A 26291-nucleotide genomic window follows, 5' to 3' on the forward strand; every position below is an offset into this window, starting at 1 on the left:
TGGGAACAACTCTGGAAAGCCTCACCTCCTCAGCTTGATGCACAAGATGAAGGAGTTATAGATATGCTGCAAATGTATGCAATGCAATAATTGTTTTCGAAAGTTTTCAAAACTATACTAGAAATGTTTCTTAGCTGCCAACTACTATAGTTAGTTTGGAATCAGGTTATGGAGTCTTGTGCTTGTGGTTACGACTTTAATTGACAAGAGTATCAAAATCAATCTGGAAAAAGTGGTGCTAATATTCTAGAGTTCTTTTCAACCATTATTACTGGTTGTTTTAGTTCCATTCTTTCACAGATACATTTGAATAGATGTAAAACATTACAGAGTGGGGGGAAATGCCACCTCCACTGTAATTCCCAAACACTATTCAAATATGTCTGTGAAAGAATGGAACTATAATAATCAGTAATAATGAGGAAAAAGGTCTCTAGAAATTGGTGAGATGTACGTATGTACCAGCTAATAATAACCAACTTGGCAGCCACTGCATATCCTACTCCTTTGCCTGTAGCATATACAGCCTATCTTGTTTTATTTGTTGATCCAGTTAAAAATTTCACATTCTCAATATGATGTGCTATATACACTTAAATTAAAGTGATTTTTTTTCCACCTACTAGGTAATGCTGTTATCAAGCCCAAGCTTGATAAAGCCCAGTTAGAGCTTATAACATGTTTCTGACCAAGAATAACTAGAATTTAATGTTTTATGCATTAAAATACTTCAATTGATGTTGCAACTATCATATGAAGATGCTGTAAACCTTGGAGAGGTGATGGAAACTGGCCGCTCTTCCAATGTGGTGGGTGATACACACAATGTAAACGAACTATAAATCACAAGGGTAAAGGTGCCTGAACATGTGTATTTTTAGACACCTTAATCTCTTCTTTACAATGATGGATACTATTTTCCTTTAGGACAGAAATATATTGATATTATTATTGTATTTTTTAACATAACTTTCAATCGCATATGAATTGTGAATATCATTGGTGTTTCTTGTTGGGGATGGGTGGGACACACCAACAATTATTATAGGAACCTGAGGTGTCGCCATCGAGTTGACACTAACACCATGGTTTAAAAAATGAGACTTACTAAGAATCAGCTACACTGGTATTAGTAACTAACACCATGTTTAAAAAATTGCGCCCTAGTAGTAAGTACAGCAAACCACCATCTCCTGTGCCTTGGAAACAGACAGTAAGGATGGGGGTTTGCAACAATGGCAGGTTGAAATCTTCATCTAAAAATGCCATTTTAATGTTTTAATGTTTCATTTTACATATATATGTAGATATGTTTTAGTGAAAAATAAAAAGTGCTATTTTCATTGATGTACTTTTCAGATACCATCACAGCTCCTACACATAGGCAGTCATATTTTCTAAACAAAAAACAAGATTCAAGCATATCTCTTACACCTACTGTGTTTAGGAGATATGCTGGGCCTGTATAGTGTGTACAGTATAGTGGGCCCTGAGTCACTGAATGGTTTGGAGTATGTACTAATTGAATAATGAACCATTTTGCTAGGAATATCACTGATAACATTATGAATGAAAAACTCAGGAACTTCTTGGAACTTCTTATCTGTCATTATGGCAGCAGTAGTATTTTCTTGCATGGGTGACAAATGGTCATGATGGGGCTAGCAGGAGGAGTTCATTACTGAGTTTTTATTCATTATGTAACTGGTGATTTTCTTAGCAAAACAGTTAATTACTGCAGAGCCTACTGTATGTCACTAATTTAAAATCTGCTTGATTTATAGATGTGATGTGTAGAAAAATGTACAGTACACAGTACTCATCAAAAGTATCGTACCCCCTCCCATCACTCACCCCACCTGTCAAAAAAAAATTAAAAAAATAAAAAAATAAATAAATAAAAAATAAATAAATGAATAAATAAATTATAAACTGGTTAATGTATTTATCTTTTAATTCTTGGTGAAATTGCCCTTCCTCTGCCTTCAGATGGTCAAAAAGTGACTGGGTGAGAGTCTTCAACTTGTCTGAAGAGATACTGAGCTGAGTCCACAATTACTTTGGCAAATCTAGACACTGGCCCGACATCCTTCTTGTGATCCTTCTTTATTATGGCTCAGGGGTTCTCAACAGGGTTTATATCTGGGCTATTACCTGGCCAATCACCAATATAAAGTACTTCACAGTCAGAGAGCCTCTGCTGAACAGATTTGGCAGTGTGGGCAGGTGCACCATCCTGCTGAAAAATGGTAGCCCTGGCTTTCTCAAAAGAATCAGGTAAATGGTCAGACAGTAACTCCAAATACACATGTTGGTTCACTCAAGTTTTTTGGTAACACAACTAACTCACCAAGGCCATTACCCAAGAAAAAACCCCATACCATCAAAGAATTTGGGTGCTTTACTGTGTGTTCAATCTAGCAGTGGTAAAAAGCATTGTGCCTTTGCAGTAGTGCATCCTGCCTCCTCTGTTACATGTGACTGTGATTGAGGCTTCATCAGTTCATAACACAGATATCCATTGCTCCTTGGTCCAGGTCTCATATTTTTTTTTTTGTTAAATTTCACATGCCAGCTCTTCTGAAGCATGCTTAATAAAGGTTTCTTTGTGAGCTTGCAGCTGTGGTAACCAAGCTCAAGAAGGCAGCATGATGCAGTCCTGACAGACATGCTCTGAAAGGTGGTCATGTTTTGTTTAAGTTTTCTTGCTGTTGTCTGGACATCAAACCCCATTGCATGCTTTAAGACAGTAACAACCCTCTTAGTTGTCTTCCTGGGGTACTCGGACTGTTTTTTAGGTTTAGGTATATCACGATTCCCTTCCTCCCTGAACTGCCTTAACCAGTGCTTGACTGTTGACATGAATACTGCCTATTGCTCAGTTATTTCTCTAACTGAATGACCTGTTTCCTTGAGGCTCATGATCTGTGCAATAGTCTAAGATGAATACTCTTTTGTTTTAGCCATATTAGCAAACAGAATGAATTATCCATTAGGTGTTATTGCGCAATAATATGCCAAGATACAGAACAAGCCACAATAGGTTACTGCTCTCCAATGTGCCCCAAGGCACACTGAGGGGAGGCTATGAGTCAGTGGCACAAAGCAGAGAGATGTAGTGACATCATGGCAGGGGCTGATACTTTTCACTAAAATGGTTCACTCTCAAGAGGCCCATGCTTTTTTTGCTGTAAGTATCGGATCCCCCAGCAAAAGGATCCAATACTTTTGATGAGTACTGTACATAATGTAGGAAATGTGGCAAATCCCCATTTTGGAGAGAAGCTACTTAATACTATACCCAGTCCCAGTAATCATTCACAAAAGTGTCTTGCGGCATTGGTGCCATCCGCCAGTGCTAATATTGTATATCCAAGTTCTGCTAGAGTAATCATGTACAGTATTCATGCTCACACAAAACTATAAGAACCAAGCAGACTGTAATCTCTATTAAATGAATTAAAAAAAAAAAATAAATAAAATAAAAACTTACCTTTTTTGAAAATATGTTTTGGAGGGAGAAGCCACAAGTTGACATGAGGGCAGCAATGAGGCCAAGCATGTCAAAAGACAGTTCTGTGATAGTAGCAATGGCAACGCCGCAGATGATGGGCACCAGAGAGAAGTATACCTGGGGATGGGAAGAGCAATGAGAATATATAATATGGGAGGAAAAAATAAATAAATAAAAATAAATAAATAAATAAATAAATAAATAAATAAATAAATAAATAAAATAAAGTAAATAAATAAATAAATAAATAAAAATAAGAACGTGAAATTGATGAGAATGAAACATGTATTAAAGGCTGTAAGATTTATTTAGTACAGTCTTTCTCTGGGCAACGGCAGCATGAAAAAGGAAGCAGTGTGTTCCTTGGCAGGCATTCACATCCACACTCAGTACACAAAAAAAGAGGTCATATAAACCACTCCCTTCTGTGTTTTCTTATTCCTACTGGAAAATCTTATAGAGGTCAAAACAAATGGAAAAAATGGAGTAATGATTCATATCCCAATAAATCCTATAATAAAAGTTGGTCCTTTGGTGTTCAAACAATATAAAATCTTCGAAAGGACTTTGCCTATAAATTTATGGGAAAACTACATATACAACAAAGCTGATACACAATTCTCAAAGTGCTAAGTCATTAACAAATTCCCCATGTTCCAGTAATAGCTTCTCCCACCATCCATCTTTGTGGTTACTTCTTCAGTATCTCACATCAATATATCACAAGCCACCAAAGTGAAAGGTAAGTATAATCTTTGCTGGCCAAAAAATGTCAAGAGCAGACTAAAAGTAGTGGTTTGCCAGAAGCCCAACATCTTGCACCTGTGTTCACAGATCAGAGTGGTCACCAGTGACCCACTACCTTTACCAGCAGCAGATTTCTTTTTTGCTTGTGTGTTGTATTTATATCTGAAGACATCTATGATGATGTAGCACAGCAGCACAGTGGTACCAATATAGGATAACAGCCTCTCAACAACATGAAAAGCTAGGAACAGCATTTTTGCATTGCCTAAATGGGTACCAGTCTAATCTAGACCTTGTTCTTTCACCTCTTCAGATAAAGTAAAACTGGCTGTCGTACCTCAAAATTATACAGATGTTAATGGAATATTACCTACTGGTATACATATTTAATCTATTTCTGACAGAAAACATTGTGAACATGATTGTCATCAAGACGAATGGATATATTAAGCAAGTTACTGATGGTAAGCAATTTAGTTGTAGATCTTGGTTACATTCATAGAATGACAGACCTAATGACAAGATAGAGAAATTTATTGACATACTGATAAATTAATATATGAAACTCAATCCTAAGACAGAAATTGGAGTTTATTAGTCCAAAAGGTTGCATGATGTTGATCTATTCAGCATTAGAAAAGCCCAAAATATTTTGAAGCTTACTAATGTTGTCTAACATGATATACCCTATCCATGTTAATTACAATGAACCCTTATGTAAGAAGACAGAGAGATTTGAATTTATTAGCAGGCAGGCTCATTGGCTAACAAGGCCAGGAGCAAGTATATTTTGTTGTGGTGTGAAAGAGGATGCTACTATTGTTAGGGAGAAGAGAAGGCAGCAGAGAGAGAGAGAAAGAGAGGATCACATAACTGGGTAGTGTAATCACCTATAGCAGTTATGTAGTGTTGTGAAACATTGGCAGTGCAGTTGGTAATGTACTGAGAGTAATGAATAACAGATTGAGTCAGTGTTGCTTGCAGGAGTTGCCAGGACAGTTTGTGTGGCTGTGTATGGGAGCTGTTGCTGTAGTGAAGTCGAGGTACAGCTGGAGAAGGGTGTTGTGGTGGAACTGTTGATAGCAGCAGTGTGGCCATGAAAGCTGCTGTACCTGGCAGTGGCTTGAAGCTAGCTTCTCCTGTAGAGTGTTTTCATCTGTCCACAGGAGGTCCCTGGTGCTGAGACAGAGGTAACAAGCAGCACAAGGAAGTGCATTTTTTCTGTATCTTGGTGGAGTGCTTTATATTGAAAGAATGATCTTGTATATTACCAGTGTGTGTTTTTTTCTGTACAGCATCTTGGTGGTGTGCTATAGTCATGGTGTTTATGTGCAGGTCATTTGTTTGATGTAATTTTCATGTACTAGTGTTTAAGATGTTAAGGGAAGGAGACAGTGTGATATTGGCAATAAATATGTTTTCTGTTTAATCAGTTTTTTCCTTGCACCCTAGCAAGAGGCATTTTTTTTTAATGTTAGCCTGGTGAGATAAGGGGAGTCCTAAAGAAGGGAGGGCAGCTCAGCACTCCTTATAGAATTGGTAACAGTGTGGTTGGTCACACCCACTTGGGTACAATATTCTGACAAATGCTTGGGTTTAGTGTAAGGATGAAAAAATTTTCATATGTACTGGAGGATGAGGATACTGTGAAATCCATAGGATGGAAGGGATCAATCAGGATGCTACTGTTGGTGTAACTGAAACTTGAATGCCAGCAAACAATTGACAGTGGTTGTATCAAAATTTGGGCAAGAAACAGTCCATTATAAGCAACCTTAAGTGACTGTATTCAGTAAGCCAGCCCCAACAATTAGAAAAGTTTCCTGAGCAGTTCTGTAAGGCCAATGAACTACATGACTGTATCAAAGGTGCTTAAGAGAACATAATGCAAGCAAGACTGCAAGGGGGAAAAGTAGTCACATACTCGTATCTGTGTGGATTCTTGGAGAAGCCAGTATTAACAAAAATCATGTTGAATCTGCATGTGACTCTGTCTGCAAAATGCTTTTCCACAAAAACTACATTATGGAGGACTAGAAAAACAGTTGTGTTCTTGAATTCAGTTGAAGCATGAAGATGTATAGGAATCTGCTGATGCTGTGTGACAATGAAAAGATGCAGCAGGCCAGGAGCAAAAAGTTGGAAGAAATGATTAATGTATGCTTGGTTCTGTCAGAAATTGAGGGACAGATAGTGAAGTTGCATAAGTGGTGGGAGGACCAGTCATTAATGCAAAGAGTAAAACTGGCGCAGCATGTAGCTGGAAGAGCAAATGAGAGTGAGGAGATTCAGTGAGAAGTGGAGCTTGTGAGCAGAGGAAAACCATAGAAGATTGTGAGGTTTGCTAATTTTTCACTGAGCATACAAGTGCACTTTAGCTTCCAATGTGTACATTTTAAGGACTTGATTACCATAACATCAGTAAATGGGAACCTTTGAGACTTGGGGCCAGGCCTCATGGACCTCTCTAAGTCCTAACAGAATAGCTCAGTTTAAAAGTTTAGCCCGTAGTGATAAAGAAATAGAGGAAAAAAATTTAGGAAAATTAAGCTGTTCAGGAAGACATTGGTGGTAGAAGTGATGGTAGTAGCTTGGCTGTGGGGAGCCATACTTGATTCAGGGGCTGAGGTGAACCTGGTGAAAGAAGAGTGGTACAAAAAGCATCTTTTTCCCTAGCAGATTGTAATTCAAGGTGAGTAGAAAAAAAATTTAATGCATAAGGTATGTGCTAGTTGGTGTAGAAATGGAGGGGAGGTGGTAAGGATTGTGGACTTTGTAAAACCTATAGTAGGGGACCCTAGTGTGGTTAAGGTACCCATTTGCTGTTATGTGGGATGAATGTTTTGGCACAGTTAATGTGGCATACAGAATCAAGAAGGGGTCATTATATCTGCAGTTGGGTAAGAAGTGGAGGGATGTGTGTTTAGCCAGTAAAAGCTTGGTTGAAAGTGTTGCAGCAGCCTCTGGATCAGGCTGTGATACTGTGGCATCAAAACCTTGTGATTCCTGCAGGGGCCATAAGGGTGCTGAGTTTATGGGGAGCTTATTGGAAGTTGATATGGAGTGTTGTAACAGAGCCCCTAGGGGATGCTGATGGTTACCTGAGGGTGTAAATGTGTCCCCTAGTTATATGAAGGTGGTGAATGGATACAGGCAGCATGAGAATATGTACAACTGAGGTCACAATGAAAAGTGGGAAAGGTATCTTATGGATGTAAGGTCAATGCTGGAAGAGTTTTCAGTTATACCATACCAGTGTGTGTTCCCAACTGAGGTTCAGGAGTTCTGAAACCAGTTAGGGGGTGCACATAGATGAGAGTCAAGCTGACTCAGTTCAGTTGGAGAACCTAGATAATTTGCTTTATGAATAACAGTGTATTTACAAAAGATGAGCAGGATTCTGGGTGTTTTTTTTGTTATGTAAGAGGGGCACCAGCCCAGGGCAACAAAACTGTAATAAAAAAAGGCCCACTGAGGTGCTGGTCACCAAACTGAGTCAAAAGTGGTAGTAAAAAATTACAGGATAAGTTTCTTGAAACATCCCTCTTGAACAAGTTCAAGTCATAGGAAGGTGGAAATACAGAAGCAGGCAAGGAGTTCCAGAGTTTACCAGAGAAAGGGATGAATTACTGAGAATACTGGTTAACTTTTACATTAGAGAGGTGGACAGAATAGGGGTGAAAGAAGGAAATCTTGTGTAATAAGGCTGTGGGAGGAGGGGAGGCATGCAGTTAGCAAGATCAGAAGAGCAATTTGCATGCAAATAGCAGAAGAAGAAAGCAAGAGATGCAACATTGTGGCAATGAAAAAGAGGCTAAAGACAGTCAGTTAGAAGAGAGGAGTTGATAAGACAAAAAGCTTTTGATTCCACCCTGTCTAAAAGAGAGGCATGAGTGGAATCATCCCAGAAATGCAAAGCATACTCTATATATGGATGGCTAAGGCCTCTGTAAAGAATTAGCAGCTAGGGGAGTGAGAAAAAATGGAGAAGATGACTGAAAATGACTAACTTCATAGAAGGTGTTTTAGCTTGAGATGAGATGTGAAGTTTCCAGTTCAGATTATAGGTAAAAGACAGACTGAGGATGTTCAGTGTAGAAGAAGGGGACAGATGAGTGTCACTGAAGAAGAGTGGATAGTTGTCTGGAAGGTTGTGTTGAGTTGATAGATAGGGGAATTGAGTTTTTGAGGCATTGAACAATACTAAATTTGCTCTACCCCATTCAGAAATTTTTAGGGAGATAAGAAGTCAGGTATTCTGTGGCTTCCCTATTTACTTCCTGAAGGGATGGATGACTACAAAAAGACATAGTAAAATGCAGGGTGATATCATCAACATAAGAATGGATAGGACAAGAAGTTTGGTTTAGATCACTAATGAATAATAGGAAGAGAGTGGGCGAGAGGACAGAACCCTGAGGAACACTACTATTAATAGATTTAGCAGCAATAGAATGGCCAGAAAGGAAGCTTGAGATGAAGTTACAGAGAGAAGGATAGAAGCTGTAGGAGGGTAGTTTGGAAATCAGTGTACCTATCACATTTTTTTATACCAAAGGGAGACTTTTATATTAATTCTCCCTGAAAATTCTCATGGGCACTCCACTCACCTCCTTGTTTTGAAAAGCATGTGCTACAGGCCATTCAGTTAGAAGGGCCAATAAAACTCCCTGAAATATGAATACAGTAAAATCCCTCTCATCCAGCATTCAAGTATCCGGCAGCTTCAAGTATCTGGCACATTTTTCCCCGAGCCTTAAAATCAATAAAAAATCAATGTGTACTCATAAAATCGATTAAAATTCCCGCGCAAGGCATACTTTGTCCCCTCGCCACCAGAGCCCACTGCTTCGCGCCACCCGCAGCCCACTGCACTGTGTTTACTCAGTGACTCAGTCCCGCGTGTGCACTGTTTATTGCCTGACACCTTCATCATGCCTAAAGTTGTAGAAAGAAGGAAGTGTGTTGTGCTTACACTTAAGCAGCTGATCAGATCAGCTGCTGATTAACCCTTTCCTTCTGGCGCTTAAACTATTTTCCCGTTTGCTATGACGGCTAAAAATGGTAAACCTAGAAATTGTCAGAAAAGTTTTTTTTTTTTTTTTTTTTTTTATATAAGAAGGACACTGGCCAAGGGCAACAAAAATCAATAAAAAAAATGCCCACTGAAATGCCAGTCCTGTAAAAGGGTCAAGGCAGTGATCAAAAATTGGTGGATAAGTGTCTTGAAACCTCCCTCTTAAAGGAATTCAAGTCATAGGAAGGTGGAAATACAGAAGCAGGCAGGGAGTTCCAGAGTTTACCAGAGAAAGGGATGAATGATTGAGAATACTGGTTAATTCTTGCGTTAGAGAGGTGGACAGAATAGGGGTGAGAGAAAGAAGAAAGTCTTGTGCAGCGAGGCTGCGGAAGGAGGGGAGGCATGCAGTTAGCAAGATCAGAAGAGCAGTTAGCATGAAAATAGCGGTAGAAGACAGCTAGATATGCAACATTGCGGCGGTGAGAGAGAGGCTGAAGACAGTCAGTTAGAGGTGAGGAGTTGATGAGACGAAAAGCTTTTGATTCCACCCTGTCGAGTTGTGTCGAGTTGATAGATGGAGGAATTGAGTTTTTGAGGCATTGAACAATACCAAGTTTGCTCTGCCCCAATCAGAAATTTTAGAAAGATCAGAAGTCAGGTGTTCTGTGGCTTCCCTGCGTGATATGTTTACCTCCTGAAGGGTTGGACGTCTATGAAAAGACGTGGAAAAGTGCAGGGTGGTATCATCAGCGTAGGAGTGGATAGGACAAGAAGTTTGGTTTAGAAGATCATTAATGAATAATAAGAAGAGAGTTGGTGTTAATACTAATGATTATTTTCTCTTTGTTATTCTGAATACAATGATGTACTTTGTAGCTCGATGTGACCTCTGAAAGTTCAGTTTATGCCTTATCAAGGATTCCTCCTCCTCCCGCTGTGTAATCTGTCTTCCAGAAACAGCCCGGAGAGCGATGACACCATGCGCACACAAACACACACACACACTCTCTCTCTCTCTCTCTCTCTCTCATCTTGGAGGGGAAATTGTACACTTCCGATGAGAGAGAGAGAGAGAGAGAGAGAGAGAGAGAGAGAGAGAGAGAGAGAGAGAGAGAGAGAGAGAGAGAGAGAGAGAGAGATTTCATCCCTTTTCATATCAAGTTTCAGGCAAATAACATTATATATCTCTCTCTCTCTCTGACAAGTTACCTTCTATCATTTTATTATAAAATCGAAGATAATGAAAAAATTAACATGAAAGAATGATAGGTATCATCTCTCTGTTCTGATAAAACAGGTGGATCCTGTAAATCATTTTCCGAGTCCTCACTAATGTCTTTGCTTTCTTCAGTTTCTTCTTCTAAATATTCACTGTCACTGTCTTCAAACTCAGAAGCACTGCTAAATACATATGTTCTGTCCTGCTCCATGGTGAGTTATGATCTGAGATCCTTCGCTCTTATCAGGATGTCTCTTCGCACTTATCATGGTGCTTTCCACCTGGCGGGTCGCTGGGGTTGCCAAGTGTCGCCCGGAGAAAGGGAAAATAGCTTAGTTACTGCTAAATTTCCAGAGCTAGTGACAACACTATACATGTGGAAACATGCCAGACACTTCCACTCACCATCTGACTCGAGAAACCGCACTTGGAGCTCAAAATTGAGGCGCGAAAATTCTTGATTACGGGTATGATCGCCATCGATACTGACGCATTGATGCAATCGTATATATATGATTGCTGGAAGGAAAGGGTTAAGATCAGCTGATCTTTGTTATGGTAAGATGCGTGAGTGTAGGGTGGTGATTGTGGACATAATTTCACTTCTATTCAAGTATCTGGCAATATTCAAGTATCCGGCATGTCAGTGGTCCCGTTGGTGCTGGATAAGAGGAGCTTTACTGTATTGTGCAATAATAAAGCCAAAACCAGATAGAGGAGGATGTTACTTAGATTCAGGAAAAGGAAATAGGGAATAAGAGGATCCTTGAAAGACTAAGCAGTGTGGAATCAAGTCGTGGCCAATCCCCAGCAACAAAGCTAGGCACAGAGTGATATTGAGCCCTAGCTGGGTACCCGTGCCATCACCCTTACCCTCTCTCTCTGGCTCTGACCTGCAACTAGCCAAGATGTAGACCCTGATTTCCGTAGAACCTCACACCAGGCACCTAGGAGAAGGCAGGAACTGCATGTCAAGGAGAGACCAGGTGGACAAGGAGAGACAAGGCAGTGGGACGTGGTCAACCCAGGTCACCCCTGGGGTTGCAAGGTGATGCCACAAGGACACCACAAGGCTGTGAGGAACTGCCAGGGCTGCCCTGTGGACCCTTCCTTTAACATCATCACCTCCACTCCTGCTGCGTCCTCACTACTGACGAGTCTATGTGGTCATGTGGCTAGCCCATCATTCACCTGGACCCTGACCTGCTTACAGTCACTACATGGATGTGTACCCTCTACAAAGAGACAGGTAAGCACTCTGGAATCTGTAGTGTTTAGTTAGGTTAGCTAGGTGTTGCTGCCCCAAAGAAGGATTTGACTAGATAGGAATCCTCCTCAGTCTGTTTTTTTTTTTTTTTTTTGTGATCTTGAGTGTTAAGTATTAATTTCTTCATTATTTTTTTCCCGCCAGTTATGCCATAACTCTCTCTCTCTCTCTCTCTCTCTCTCTCTCTCTCTCTCTCTCTCTCTCTCTCACTCTTTATGGTCAACAGAGGATAATACTTAACTCTTCAAATTACACCAGGAAGTAAGTGATAAACATACACATAGAAGTTTTCTTTTACTTCCTTAGTTTTTAGTTGTTTGCTGAATAAATGAATATTTTTTAAATTTTTATTTTTAGCTATGTGCCCTGGGAATTGGCACAAAAGCTTTGTGCCAGACTCTATCAAAAGCTTTTGATATGTCTAAGGCAAAAGTTTCACCAAAATCTCTAAAAGAGAATGACCAAGACTCAATAAGGAAAGCCAGATTACCAGTAAAGAGGCCTTGACAGAACTCATACTGGCAATCCGATAAAAGGGTTTAAAGTGATTGATGTTTAAGAATCTTCCTGTTGAGGATAGATTAAAAAACTTGGATAGGCAGGAAATTAAAGCAATAGGACAGTGGTTTGAGGGATTAGAACAGGGACCCTTTTTAGGAACAGGCTGAATGTAGGCAAACTTCCAGCATAAAGTTGAAAGAGTTTGACTAGGCAAGGTACAAGCATGGAGGCACAGTTTTGGAGAACAATGAGACTAACCCCATCAGGTCCATAAGCCTTCCAGGGGTTTAGGCCAGCAAGGGCATGGAAAACATCACTGTGAAGGATCTTAATGGGTAGCATGAAGTAGTCAGAGGGTGGAGGAGAGGGAGGAACAAGCCCTGAATCATCCAAAGTAGAGGTTTTATTAAGGGTTTGAGTGAAGACTTCAGCTTTAGAAAAGATGAGATGGCAGTAGTGCCATCAGGTTGAAATAAAGGAGGAAAAGATGAAGAAGCAAAGTTACTGGAGATGTTTTTGGCTAGGTGCCAGAAGTCACAAGGAGTTAGATCTTGAAAGATTTTGACATTTTCTATTGATGAAGGAGTTTTGGCTAGTTGGAGAACAGACTTGGCATGATTCTGGGCAGAAATATAAAATGCCTGAGATTCAGGTGATGGAAGGCTCAAGTACCTTTTGTGAGCCACTCTCTATCTTGTATAGCACAAAAACAGGCTGTGTTAAACCTAGGTTTGGAAGTTTAGGTTGAATGAAAGTGTGAGGAATGTACGTCTACATGCCAGACACTTTTACCTCTGTTATGTGCTCAGCACACACAGATGGGTCTCTGACACAGAAGCAATAGTCATTCCAAGAAAAATCAGCATAATACCTCCTCATGTCCCCCCAATTAGCAGAGGCAAAACACCAGAGGCACCTTCACTTTGGGGGATCCTGAAGAGGGATTGGAGCAATAGGGCAAAATACGGATATGAAATTGTGATTGGAGGAGCCCAACAGAGAAGACAGAGTAACAGCATAAGCATGATTATAGGTTAAGAAAAGGTCAAGAATGTTGACCATATGTCCAAGACAGCCAGGAATATGAGTAGGGTGTTGCACCAGTTGCTCTAGGTCGTGGAGGATAGAAAAGTTAAATGCTAGTTTACCAGGATGGTCAGTGAAGGGAGAGAAAAGCCAAAGCTGGTGGTGAACATTGAAATCTCCAAGAAAGGAGATCTGCACAAAAGGGAAGAGAGTCAGAATGTGCACCACTTTGGAAGTTTAGAAGTCAAAGAATTTCTTATAGTCAGAGGAATTAGGTGAGAGGTATACAGCACAGATAAATTTAGTTTCTGAGTGACTCTGTAGTTGTAACCAGATGTGGAAAATTCGGAAGATTCAAGAGTGTGGGCATGAGAGCAGGTTAAGTTGTTGTGCACACAGAAGCAACATCCAGGTTTGGACTGAAAATGAGGATAGGGAAAGTTGGAGAGAACAGAAAAGGGGCTACTGTCAGTTACCTCAGACACCTGTGTTTCAGTGAGGAAAAGATGAGGTTTAGTAGAGGAGAGGTGTTCTACAGATTGAAAATTAGATCTAAGACTGAGGATGTTGCAGAAGTTAATGAAGAAAAAGTTGAGGTTGATGTCAAGATACCAGAAGAGCAGTCTGACCTAGGGACATTTGTGGTCCCCTTTCCCAGATGGGAACTCTCACGGCTGCATCTATGAATGAAATTCTTTCCCAGACTCTAAAGAAAAAAATAAAGGAAATTGTTTTTGTCTTTTAATGGAGTATAATCTAAGCACTAGAAAGTTACTTGACACTGGTCAGCTACTAGATCTTGAATATGTGGTTGAATGCATGCCAGAGATTGCTGTGGAAGTTGGAGCAAGATGGTGGTCTGAGGGGTGGCTTGTTGAGATGGATGGAGAATTTCTTAATTGCCAGAGATATGAGAACTGGTAAAAGATTGGGAGTCATCATGGAGGAAAGTTGAAAGCTAAATACCTCAAGGCTCAGTACTGGCACCAATTATGTTTGTGGTCTATATAAATGATATGACACAGTATGAATAGCTACATGAGCCTTTTTTGTGAATGATGCCAAGTTCCTGAAAAAACTTGAGTAAGGTAATGGAGTGTTGCAAGAGAATCTGAATAAGATATTGGAGTGGAGTCAGAGATGGGAACCAGAGATGGGAAATGGAACTTAATCTAAAGAAATGTAAAGTAATGGAATATGGAAAGAGAAAGAGGAGAGTAAAAGGAAATTATGTGTTAAATGGATAGAGGGTGAGTAGAGCAGAAGAGGAAAAGGATCTGGGAGTTACAGTAAATAGAAATTTCATCCTAGAAAGACACATCATCAAAATTACAGGAGAAACTTATAATTTGCTGAGAAGAATAAGGCTACCTTTTACATATGGATGATGAAATCATCAGGAAGATGATTATATCACTGATTAAAACTAGACTGGAATATGCAGCTGTAGTGTGGTTGCCATACAAGAAAAAATGATATAAGGAAGCTGGAGAGAGCTCAGAGAGCAGCAATGAAGATGGTAACAAGTATCAGGGAATTGTCATATGAAGAGATTTTTTTTTTTTTTTTTTTATGTAGGAAGGATACTGGCCAAGGGCAACAAAAATCTAATAAAAAAAATGCCCACTGAAATGCCAGTCACATAAAAGGGTCAAAGCAGTGGTCAAAAATTGGTGGATAAGTGTCTTGAAACCTCCCTCTTGAAGGAATTCAAGTCATAGGAAGGTGGAAATACAGAAGAAGGCAGGGAGTTCCAGAGTTTACCAGAGAAAGGGATGAATGATTGAGAATACTGGTTAACTCTTGCGTTAGAGAGGTGGACAGAATAGGGGTGAGAGAAAGAAGAAAGTCTTGTGCAGCGAGGCCGCGGAAGGAGGGGAGGCATGCAGTTAGCAAGATCAGAAGAGCAGTTGGCATGAAAATAGCGGTAGAAGACAGCTAGATATGCAACATTGCGGCGGTGAGAGAGGGGCTGAAGACAGTCAGTTAGAGGAGAGAAGTTGATGAGACGAAAAGCTTTTGATTCCACCCTGTCTAGAAGAGCAGTATGAGTGGAACCCCCCAGACATGTGAAGCATACTCCATACATGGACGGATAAGGCCCTTGTACAGAGTTAGCAGCTAGGGGGGTGAGAAAAACTGGCGGAGACGTCTCAGAACACCTAACTTCATAGAAGCTGTTTTAGCTAGAGATGAGATGTGAAGTTTCCAGTTCAGATTATAAGTAAAGGACAGACCGAGGATGTTCAGTGTAGAAAAGGGGGACAGTTGAGTGTCATTGAAGAAGAGGGGATAGTTGTCTGGAAGATTGTGTCGAGTTGATAGATGGAGGAATTGAGTTTTTGAGGCATTGAACAATACCAAGTTTGCTCTGCCCCAATCAGAAATTTTAGAAAGATCAGAAGTCAGGCGTTCTGTGGCTTCCCTGCGTGATATGTTTACCTCCTGAAGGGTTGGACGTCTATGAAAAGACGTGGAAAAGTGCAGGGTGGTATCATCAGCATATGAGTGGATAGGACAAGAAGTTTGGTTTAGAAGATCATTAATGAATAATAAGAAGAGAGTGGGTGACAGGACAGAACCCTGAGGAACACCACTGTTAATAGATTTAGGAGAAGAACAGTGACCGTCTACCACAGCAGCAATAGAACGGTCAGAAAGGAAACTTGAGATGAAGTTACAGAGAGAAGGATAGAAACCGTAGGAGGGTAGTTTGGAAATCAAAGCTTTGTGCCAGACTCTATCAAAGGCTTTTGATATGTCCAAGGCAACAGCAAAAGTTTCACCAAAGTCTCTAAAAGAGGATGACCAAGACTCAGTAAGGAAAGCCAGAAGATCACCAGTAGAGCGGCCTTGACGGAACCCATACTGGCGATCAGATAGAAGGTTGTGAAGTGATAGATGTTTAAGAATCTTCCTGTTGAGGATAGATTCAAAAACTTTAGATAAGCAGGAAATTAAAGCAATAGGACGGTAGTTTGAGGGATTAGAGCGGTCACCCTTTTTAGGAACAGGTTGAATGTAGGCAAACTTCCAGCAAGAAGGAAAGGTAGATGTTGACAGACAGAGCTGAAAGAGTTTGACTAGGCAAGGTGCAAGCACGGAGGCACAGTTTCGGAGAACAATAGGAGGGACCCCATCAGGTCCATAAGCCTTCCGAGGGTTTAGACCAGCGAGGGCATGGAAAACATCATTACGAAGAATTTTAATACGTGGCATGAAGTAGTCAGAGGGTGGAGGAGAGGGAGGAACAAGCCCAGAATCGTCCAAGGTAGAGTTTTTAGCAAAGGTTTGAGCAAAGAGTTCAGCTTTAGAAATAGATGTGATAGCAGTGGTGCCATCTGGTTGAAGTAGAGGAGGGAAAGAAGAAGAAGCAAAGTTATTGGAGATATTTTTGGCTAGATGCCAGAAATCACGAGGGGAGTTAGATCTTGAAAGGTTTTGACATTTTCTGTTAATGAAGGAGTTTTTGGCTAGTTGGAGAACAGACTTGGCATGGTTCCGGGCAGAAATATAAAGTGCATGAGATTCTGGTGATGGAAGGCTTAAGTACCTTTTGTGGGCCACCTCTCTATCATGTATAGCACGAGAACAAGCTGTGTTAAACCAAGGTTTAGAAGGTTTAGGACGAGAAAAAGAGTGAGGAATGTACGCCTCCATGCCAGACACTATCACCTCTGTTATGCGCTCAGCACACAAAGACGGGTCTCTGACACGGAAGCAGTATTCATTCCAAGGAAAATCAGCAAAATACCTCCTCAGGTCCCCCCAACTAGCAGAGGCAAAATGCCAGAGGCACCTTCGCTTAGGGGGATCCTGAGGAGGGATTGGAGTGATAGGACAAGATAAAGATATGAGATTGTGATCGGAGGAGGCTTTCCTTACTGAGTCTTGGTCATCCTCTTTTAGAGACTTTGGTGAAACTTTTGCTGTTGCCTTGGACATATCAAAAGCCTTTGATAGAGTCTGGCACAAAGCTTTGATTTCCAAACTACCCTCTTACGGTTTCTATCCTTCTCTCTGCAACTTCATCTCAAGTTTCCTTTCTGACCGTTCTATTGCTGCTGTGGTAGACGGTCACTGTTCTTCTCCTAAATCTATTAACAGTGGTGTTCCTCAGGGTTCTGTCCTGTCACCCACTCTCTTCTTATTATTCATTAATGATCTTCTAAACCAAACTTCTTGTCCTATCCTTTCCTACGCTGATGATACCACCCTGCACTTTTCCACGTCTTTTCATAGATGTCCAACCCTTCAGGAGGTAAACATATCACGCAGGGAAGCCACAGAACGCCTGACTTCTGATCTTTCTAAAATTTCTGATTGGGGCAGAGCAAACTTGGTATTGTTCAATGCCTCAAAAACTCAATTCCTCCATCTATCAACTCGACACAACCTTCCAGACAACTATCCCCTCTTCTTCAATGACACTCAACTGTCCCCCTCTTCTACACTGAACATCCTCGGTCTGTCCTTTACTTATAATCTGAACTGGAAACTTCACATCTCATCTCTAGCTAAAACAGCTTCTATGAAGTTAGGTGTTCTGAGACGTCTCCGCCAGTTTTTCTCACCCCCCCCAGCTGCTAACTCTGTACAAGGGCCTTATCTGTCCATGTATGGAGTATGCTTCACATGTCTGGGGGTGTTCCACTCATACTGCTCTTCTAGACAGGGTGGAATCAAAAGCTTTTCGTCTCATCAACTCCTCTCCTCTAACTGACTGTCTTCAGCCTCTCTCTCACCACCGCAATGTTGCATATCTAGCTGTCTTCTACCGCTATTTTCATGCTAACTGCTCTTTTGATCTTGCTAACTGCATGCCTCCCCTCCTTCTGCGGCCTTGCTGCACAAGACTTTCTTCTTTCTCTCACCCCTATTCTGTCCACCTCTCTAATGCAAGAGTTAACCAGTATTCTCAATCATTGATCCCTTTCTCTGGTAAACTCTGGAACTCCCTGCCTGCTTCTGTATTTCCACTTTCCTATGACTTGAATTCCTTCAAGAGGGAGGTTTCAAGACACTTATCCACCAATTTTTGACCACTGCTCTGACCCTTTTATGGGACTGGCATTTCAGTGGGCATTTTTTTTATTAGATTTTTGTTGCCCTTGGCCAGTATCCTTCCTACATAAAAAAATAAATAAATAAAATAAAGCTCAACTAGGTAAACACAACTAGGTAAATACAACGTGAGTTCCATTCAGTGTTCAACCTGTGTGTCTGGACCCGTATTCTACATAGTGCTTATGGTTGACTCTAGCTAACCATCATAGCTAACAGAATTTTGACCATCAGTCTTAGGGTCGTCAGAAGTTGTGGGTCATATCTCAGTCACTGTCTGACGTTAGAACATCACACGATTTGTCAACTGTAAATTTATGGAATGAAATAGGTTACTGACATTATTTTCTTGGATTTAAATTGTTCTGACTTCATATTACAACTTTTGGGGAAGTTAGACGGTGTATCTAAACAAAAGAAACATGATATATATAGATTATTGGAGAAGTTAGATCATGTATCTAATCAAAAGAAACATGATATATAGGAGAAGATTATGGCTGACAGCCCTATACACACAGGCCACACAAGGTAAGGTTTGTTTATGTTTAGGAAAACTGATTGTACAGCTTCCAGCAATCATTTATAATAATACTTTATTGGTTCAAAGAAGGACATTATTTAATCAGAGTTACTATTATTTATTGTTATATTTATAATAAAAACAGCTGGGATCATGTTATGATATGTATGGCCATGTTGTCATGATGTTGACAGACTTTTGACAGTCATAAATGGCACTAAGACTGTAAACCCTGTCATAGTATTTTATGACATAAAAAGAGTTTATGGACGACCATAAGAGTTTATGACAGTTATGTTTGAACTGTGACAATTTGTTTCGCTATGACTAATGGACTTATTTACAATGGTTTGTAGAATAAGGGCCCTGGTCCTGACAACATTGAGTGTAGAATATGCAGCTTCACGTGGATCCAAACATATTAAGAATCCTAAGAGCCTGATGTGAGATTAGAGGGTAAACAGGAAAGTACTTAAACCAGAATGTTACAAGATCCAGTTCATGAGAGCTTGTGCTTCATCTGAAACATCACCTACTTCACACTGAAATGACATTAAAAACTTGTGAATATTAAACAGAGCAACACATACATGTTTACAGTCCACCAATAAATTTTTGGTTGTTTACTGCTTTTAGGTTAACAGAACAAGTGAGATAAAGTAATGGTCAACAGCCTTTACTGAATAAATGTGAGAATGTCATGGATGTGTACAGAAGATTGTGAGAAAAAGAGACTCATCAGTCATCAATGAGAGTACGTATATAGGTTCAGGATGAGTTAAAACCCTCCCTCCCATGGGTTTCGAGAGATATGAAGGGACCCCCCTGATCTAAACCAACAGAGCAGTTCTCGAATAGCAATACAGCCATGCCCAGCTGCATTTCGCTCCTGGCAGCACATTTCCATGCAAAATCAGCTGTGAACTGCCCTGTGTAAACCCACCATCTTGAAAATTTCATTAACAGGAATTATTTCGTGACAATTGTAAATTATGGCCTGCTTTTTAAACATCGTATTAGTAATTATGAAGCAGCAAGCCCCATGGTTGCATTCGTTAAACATTGGATGCAGGTGCCAACATCTAGTTAGAAAATGCATAGGTCAGCACCTCTGGTTCCCTTGGCAACAAGGAAGAGTTGCTGAATTTTATGTTATTTCTCATACTGGATAAACTTTTGCATTTTTCCTTTCAGCTATAGCTAAAGAAAGAGGTAATCTATCTACACATGCCTTAAGAATCATCATACAACATATAATAATGAAGAAATCTGTGATTGTATGGTGGTGTTCGGAGTGATCACCAGAGTGGCTTGATTGGAGGCAAAGGGCAGACCTATTTTGGCATGTAATATAGTAAAAAGTGAGCATTTCTCACTGAACATGTATGTGGAGATGCATGAGTTATTCCTTTGAGTACAGTATTACAGGAAATGTGAAAATCCATCTAGTTACTTTAAAAATTGAAAATGCAGGCACCTTTGTCGAGGCCAGTGGAATGAGTCAGAGATGAGTCAGAGGTCTTAGAATATTTGGTAAATGGGAATTATAATAATATTGCTGATATTTTATTTACTCTCATACTAACAAATGATTATTGTGCTTGCTCTAGAAGCAACATTATAAATAACCCCTCATAACCAAACTAAACTTAACTAAACTTTAAAAATGGCTGTCAGCATTATAAATAATTAGCGGTAGATATAAATGATGTTCAAATTACTCAGAATGAGAAGCTCTACCTCATAAGATCAGAAAAGCCATGTTGAAACTCTTGAAAGAGTAAAATAATACCAGGCCTTGTCAGGTGATAGTGGATGCAGGCTGTAAATAAACCATAACTCTTGGGCTGCAAAATGCAGTCTCCCAAATACACTCAAATGTGGCATTTCAAACACCAAAATCTGTTAATTTTGAGGATGTTTACAATTGTCCTTTCCCATAGGAACACTTTGGTATATTTTAATATTTCTAACATAACTTTCCATTGCATAGGACTGGTAAATATCACTAGAGTTTGCTGCTGGGGAGGGGTAGTTCTTCCCCACATTTCCAATACGATTTCTTCGGGTTCGGTTAACCTAATCCCAAGCAGAGCTGGAAAAGTGTTTAAAAAATCCAAAACAGCTACACTGATATTAGTAAATACTAACACCACATTTAAAAAAGTGGCCCTATGTATTGTCCAAAACTGCAGATTATTGTATTATCATACACAATATGTATATATTTTTTTTTACCTTACAGTATGCTAAATTATTGTACTTGTACAATAATCATCATATGTCTGGGAATGCTAAGTGAGGCTAGTGAGCCCATGAGATAGGTAGAGTCTGCTGTTGCCACAACTCTGTATATAGTGTTGCCACATTTGATACAGCAATTTCTGTCAGGCCACATTTTTTGTCACCAAAAAAAGGTCCGTTGCTTCCAAATTCTGGTGTTCCCATCTACACAGTTGTCAAGGTTGAGTGTAGTAAGATGCCTTTTTAATGAAATGGTGTCAACATTGGTAAGTGGTACCTCAGAGCCTGCGGAGTCAGATGATGATTTGGATCAGATTAGGGCAGAGTCGGTATCTGTGGCAGATCATCAAAACATGCTGCTTCCCACCACCACATTAAAGTCTTTTCCAACCTTGCCAATCACATCTACTCACGATAAAGATAATGAAGGAAATACTGATGATCCTGGGAGTGAGACAGAGGCAGATGGACATGTTATTTCAAAATGTCGGAGTTGATCACCTCATCACACATCTTTATCACCCACATAACCTTCATCCACTTGATGTAGTAGGGCACAAGGACGTGTCCTTGGAGCTGAATGTAGTATCAGGGTTGGCTGACATGGTGATGGTGACCATCATGGTATTCTAACATGGCAGATCTGTCATGGCTTTGACTTTGTGTGGGAGAATAGGGAAAGATTTGATCCTGAGCCTCTGGTTTTTAATAAGGAAGCAGATGTGCAAAAAGAAATTCCCTGCACTGCCACATCAAACATGTTACAGTTTTTCACTGCCTTTTATGATCTGTCTGTGATGCAATACTTGGTGTGGGAGATAAATTGCAATAGGGAAATCTGTGATAGATGGTTCAAGTCTGGGAAGAACTCCGAGGAGTCAAAGATGAGAGCATGAACGGACATAACTGTTGAGGGACTTTATGTCTGGTTTGCTCTCACCATACTTGTTCTTCATGCCAAGAAAAATGTCCTCAAGGATTATTGGATTGTTGACAATCTCATTATCCACATTGTCTTTTGGGAAATGTATGTCAAGGGACCAGTATGTCCTCATCCTCTGGTACCTTTATCTCAACAACAATTATGGACCTACACCAAATGACAGGCTGTAGAAAGTAAGGACATTCACAGAGATGATCCATGGAAAAATGTGGACATATTTCCTGCCATTCCAGAAATTCATCATTGACAAGTCACTGATTCTGTTCAGAGGGTGGTTATCCTTCATACAGTACATCCTGTCTAAGTGGCATTGTTTTGGCATAATTTTTTTTTGTCATTCATGACTGCCAGACAGGATATGTGCTGGATTTCTTGGTATACTAAGAGCCAACTATTGACATTCCTTCCAGTGACTCCCATGGCTTTTGTGTGTATCTATGAAGGTGCTAATAGAGAATTACTTTAATAAAAATCACATACTGTACACTGATAACTATTATACATCTCCAGCTCTGAGCCACTACCCTCTGGAACAAAAGACTGGATCCTATACTAGAATACATGCCAATCACAACCACTGGCTGGCATTCCCTGCTGGGACCAAGAAGGGTGATATCACAAGGAAGGAGTCTGGAATATTGCTGGCCCTGCACTGGTATAATAAACAAAAGATCAACATACAACAGTTCACCAGGGTGCCATGGTAGATTCAGGCAAGAGAGAACATGGCACAAATAGAATGGTGTACAAGCCTGATGCAGTAGTTAATTATAATATCAACATGAGGCTTGTTGATAAGTCAAATATGATGATGGGGGAGGTAGACTGCCTCAGAAAGTGCTGCAAATGGTAGCATTCTTTCACTTTTCCAACATAACTGTCTTGAATGCCTACATACTTCACAATCATCTGACCAAAATGACAACATCACTGTGGGAGTTTGGGAATAAGTTAATGATGCAAATCATGGAAAAGTATGGTACCATTCAGGCCTCAAGCTCACAGAGACATATCCCTGAGCGTCATATGAACAGGCTAAAGATATGGGAGCAGATGTCACGTCACAAATTATAACTCCTCCCATGCCTGCCTTCAGGCAGTATGGGATCCAGCCAGTCATGTTTGTGCTAACAACACAAAAAGCACAAGCATAAAAGGAGACCCAGTACTGGTGCCTGAGTGCAAAGTCCCACTGTGTCCTCAATATACCATTCCCATGAGAACTTCTAGGAATGTGAAATGAATAAGAAATAATATTCTGTTTTGTAAATAAAGGAAGAAATGGAACAAAATTTTATAGGATTTCAATGGTGCATAATACATAATTCTATATTTTGTTATAAAAACATTTCTTGGGAGTCATTCATTTTAGCAAAAGCTTATTTTCCTATAAGGCACAAACAAGTGTAACATAGCCTAATATATATATATATATATATATATATATATATATATATATATATATATATATATATATATATATATATATATATATTTTCATTTTTGTTTATGAAAAGTTTTGTTTTATATAAAAAGGTAAGAAATACATTCACATTCATGAGGATTATTTCTACAAGCTTTAGACTGCAGAATATATGTTCCCCCACCTATTCGCAGTCCAACATTCATGGAACTCTTTATACTCAACTTTTGCATGTAGTGAATGCAAAGACACATTTGTGATCTAGCCTTTGTGATCATTAATCTTTAGGGGTTAATCCAAACAAACTTTTGTTTTCACAAGTACTGCTATAAATTGCAAATATTATATAATTTTATATAAACAATAAAGTGAGAAGGAAGAGATGTGCAGATCTTTGTAATAAAAAAGGACTGTCATGTAAAATAGTTTGGGAACCACTGCCTTGCATTTTTATGGATGATGATGCTTTCTCTTTGTCAGTAAACATAATAAACCCATACCCACATTTATATATTAAGAGGTCCACCACATGAATATTCAATTACCATTTAAGTCAAGTGAGAATAGTGGAGAATATATTGCAAGCATGATAAGATTATAGCCTACAAAAAAACATGAAATAACAAAGACTACCCATGATTTTAATACACACATTAATCTTAAAAGGACATATCAAAAGGTAATAAGAAAAAAACAAACAGTGAAAACTTCCCAAGAGGCAAAGAAAAACATTTAACTGTTTTTCAGTTACTTAAGAAATAATATTGGTATTTTATTAGGTAACTATAGTAAATTAATCAGAGACATTCAAAGGATGGCCTCCATTATTAACCTAATATTTAGTAAAATTCTTATTAAGGAAAATAACAGTTCCTGAACCACAAAAAAAAAAAAAAAAAAAAAAAAAATGTGTCAAGGTCCTGATGAAGAAATGCTCACCATAACCAAGTCATGAAATATTAATACAGGGTGTCCTGCAATCTAAGGTACATACATGCCTCAGGATATGATAGTTCATATCTATACACATATACTGTGTTTTGCTTTATTTTGTGAGAAATTTTTTGTATAAGTTGCATGTTGCAGGAGCCACTTGCCTGGGTGGGCCTACACCTTCCTCTCTCTGTCTTACTACTACCCAGAATTGGTTACTTCTAGGAAAAAAATCTGCAGAGGGCAGCACCGTTGATTTTCTGCTTGAGGCATGTATACAAAACCCGAGCCCACCACAATGCTGCCCATGCCTCTGTGACATGGCGGCCTGTAATGCATCTAGCATCTGTTGCTGCATGTGTGGCAAGAAAAGCTGTACACTTCCTGGTGTTCAGCTGCATTTATTCCTCACATATGCCAGAAGGTATGTATATGGTTTTTTTTTCAAAGATATTTTAGTCATCAGCAGAAAATACAGGATGTCTTGAAGCAGGCAATTACTGAGCTGATTCTGCCAGCCAAAACTTTTGCTTGATAAGTTAAATTCCATGGTGTGTATGATAAATACATATAACAGGAAGGTCTTATGTAATAAGATATCTACCATGCTCAAAGAATTTTGAGTGAAATGTGTTGTGAAATATAAGTACAGAATATCAGGTTGTTTGCAGTGCCATAAATGTCTCTTCTTTTAAATCTTTTTTTGGATTACATATCATTCCTTTTGTTTCCTGCAATGCCTGTACAATTTGATGCTAAAAGCTTTTGCTTGGTGTGTTTGTTTGTCTATTTACTTGCTTGCATGCTACAGTATATGTGTCACTGTTGATGTGTTTCCTGTTGAGTGTTGTGGTATGCTCTGCATTAAATGACTGACCTTGGTTTCTCCTGCTATGCACAAGTGTCTTGGTGTTGCCATGTGGTATGTTATTTGCTCTGCATGGCACTGGATCCCAAATGGTATTGCCCAGTGCTACACAGGCATACTCTAAATACATAAGTGTGTTGGTGCTGCCCTGTGCTTTATATGCTTTCTCTAAGATAATCATGACCTTTGTGTAATTTTTGTATACTGTAGTGTAACTGACTTGGTGTGTTATCTCCTGAAATGCATCACAGTGTCTGATGGACATTAGTTAGTGTTGTCATGGTCTTTGCATGTAAAATTAACATTTTTGCTAACTTTTGTATTTTATTATATCAAAGCTTTTAGAAATCTTTTATTTAACTTATGCTTTTTAAACTATTGCAGTATATGGAAGTAGTATGTTTGATATGCTTTGTATGTTGGTTGTATGTAGTATGTAGTATGAATATAAATAAAATTTGAATACCATACTCAATGTGTTATTTTCCTTGTAAAGGAAAAGCTTAAAACAATTTATGTATAAAATAACATTATCTGAGGTGGGTCAACAGGAAGTTTGGCAATATCATGAATGCTCAAGTTACCCATCAACGCCTAAGGTTGTATACATAAAACTTGTTAATCCTAGTAAATAGTTGTTAAGGGCGGCAAAGCCTAACATTCTCCTGTTAAGCGCCAACAGAAACTTGTTAATGCCTTAAAAGTTCTTTTTTTTTTTTTTATGTAGGAAGAACACTGGCCAAGGGCAACAAAAGCTAATAAAAAAAATGCCCACTGAAATACCAGTCCCATAAAAGGGTCAAAGCAGTGGTCAAAAATTGATCAATAAGTGTCTTGAAACCTCCCTCTTGAAGGAATTCAAGTCATAGGAAGGTGGAAATACAGAAGCAGACAAGGAGTTCCAGAGTTTACCAGAGAAAGGGATGAATGATTGAGAATACTGGTTAACTCTTGCGTTAGAGAGGTGGACAGAATAGGGGTGAGACAAAAGAAGAAAGT

General features: G+C 39.4%; 1 protein-coding gene across 3 annotated transcripts in view; it reads right to left on the reverse strand.

The window, feature by feature from the left end:
• LOC135104964 (solute carrier family 35 member E1 homolog) overlaps nucleotides 1–26291 on the reverse strand; it is a 108090-nt gene that overhangs the window by 56317 nt on the left and 25482 nt on the right. For all 3 annotated transcript variants that reach the window (XM_064012794.1, XM_064012797.1, XM_064012796.1), the window contains one exon: nucleotides 3494–3631. In XM_064012794.1, the coding sequence (XP_063868864.1) occupies nucleotides 3494–3631 (138 nt within the window). The remainder of the gene's footprint in view (nucleotides 1–3493; nucleotides 3632–26291) is intronic.

This window comes from Scylla paramamosain, chromosome 11 (assembly GCF_035594125.1).
Source record: "Scylla paramamosain isolate STU-SP2022 chromosome 11, ASM3559412v1, whole genome shotgun sequence".
Classification (NCBI taxonomy): domain Eukaryota; kingdom Metazoa; phylum Arthropoda; class Malacostraca; order Decapoda; family Portunidae; genus Scylla; species Scylla paramamosain.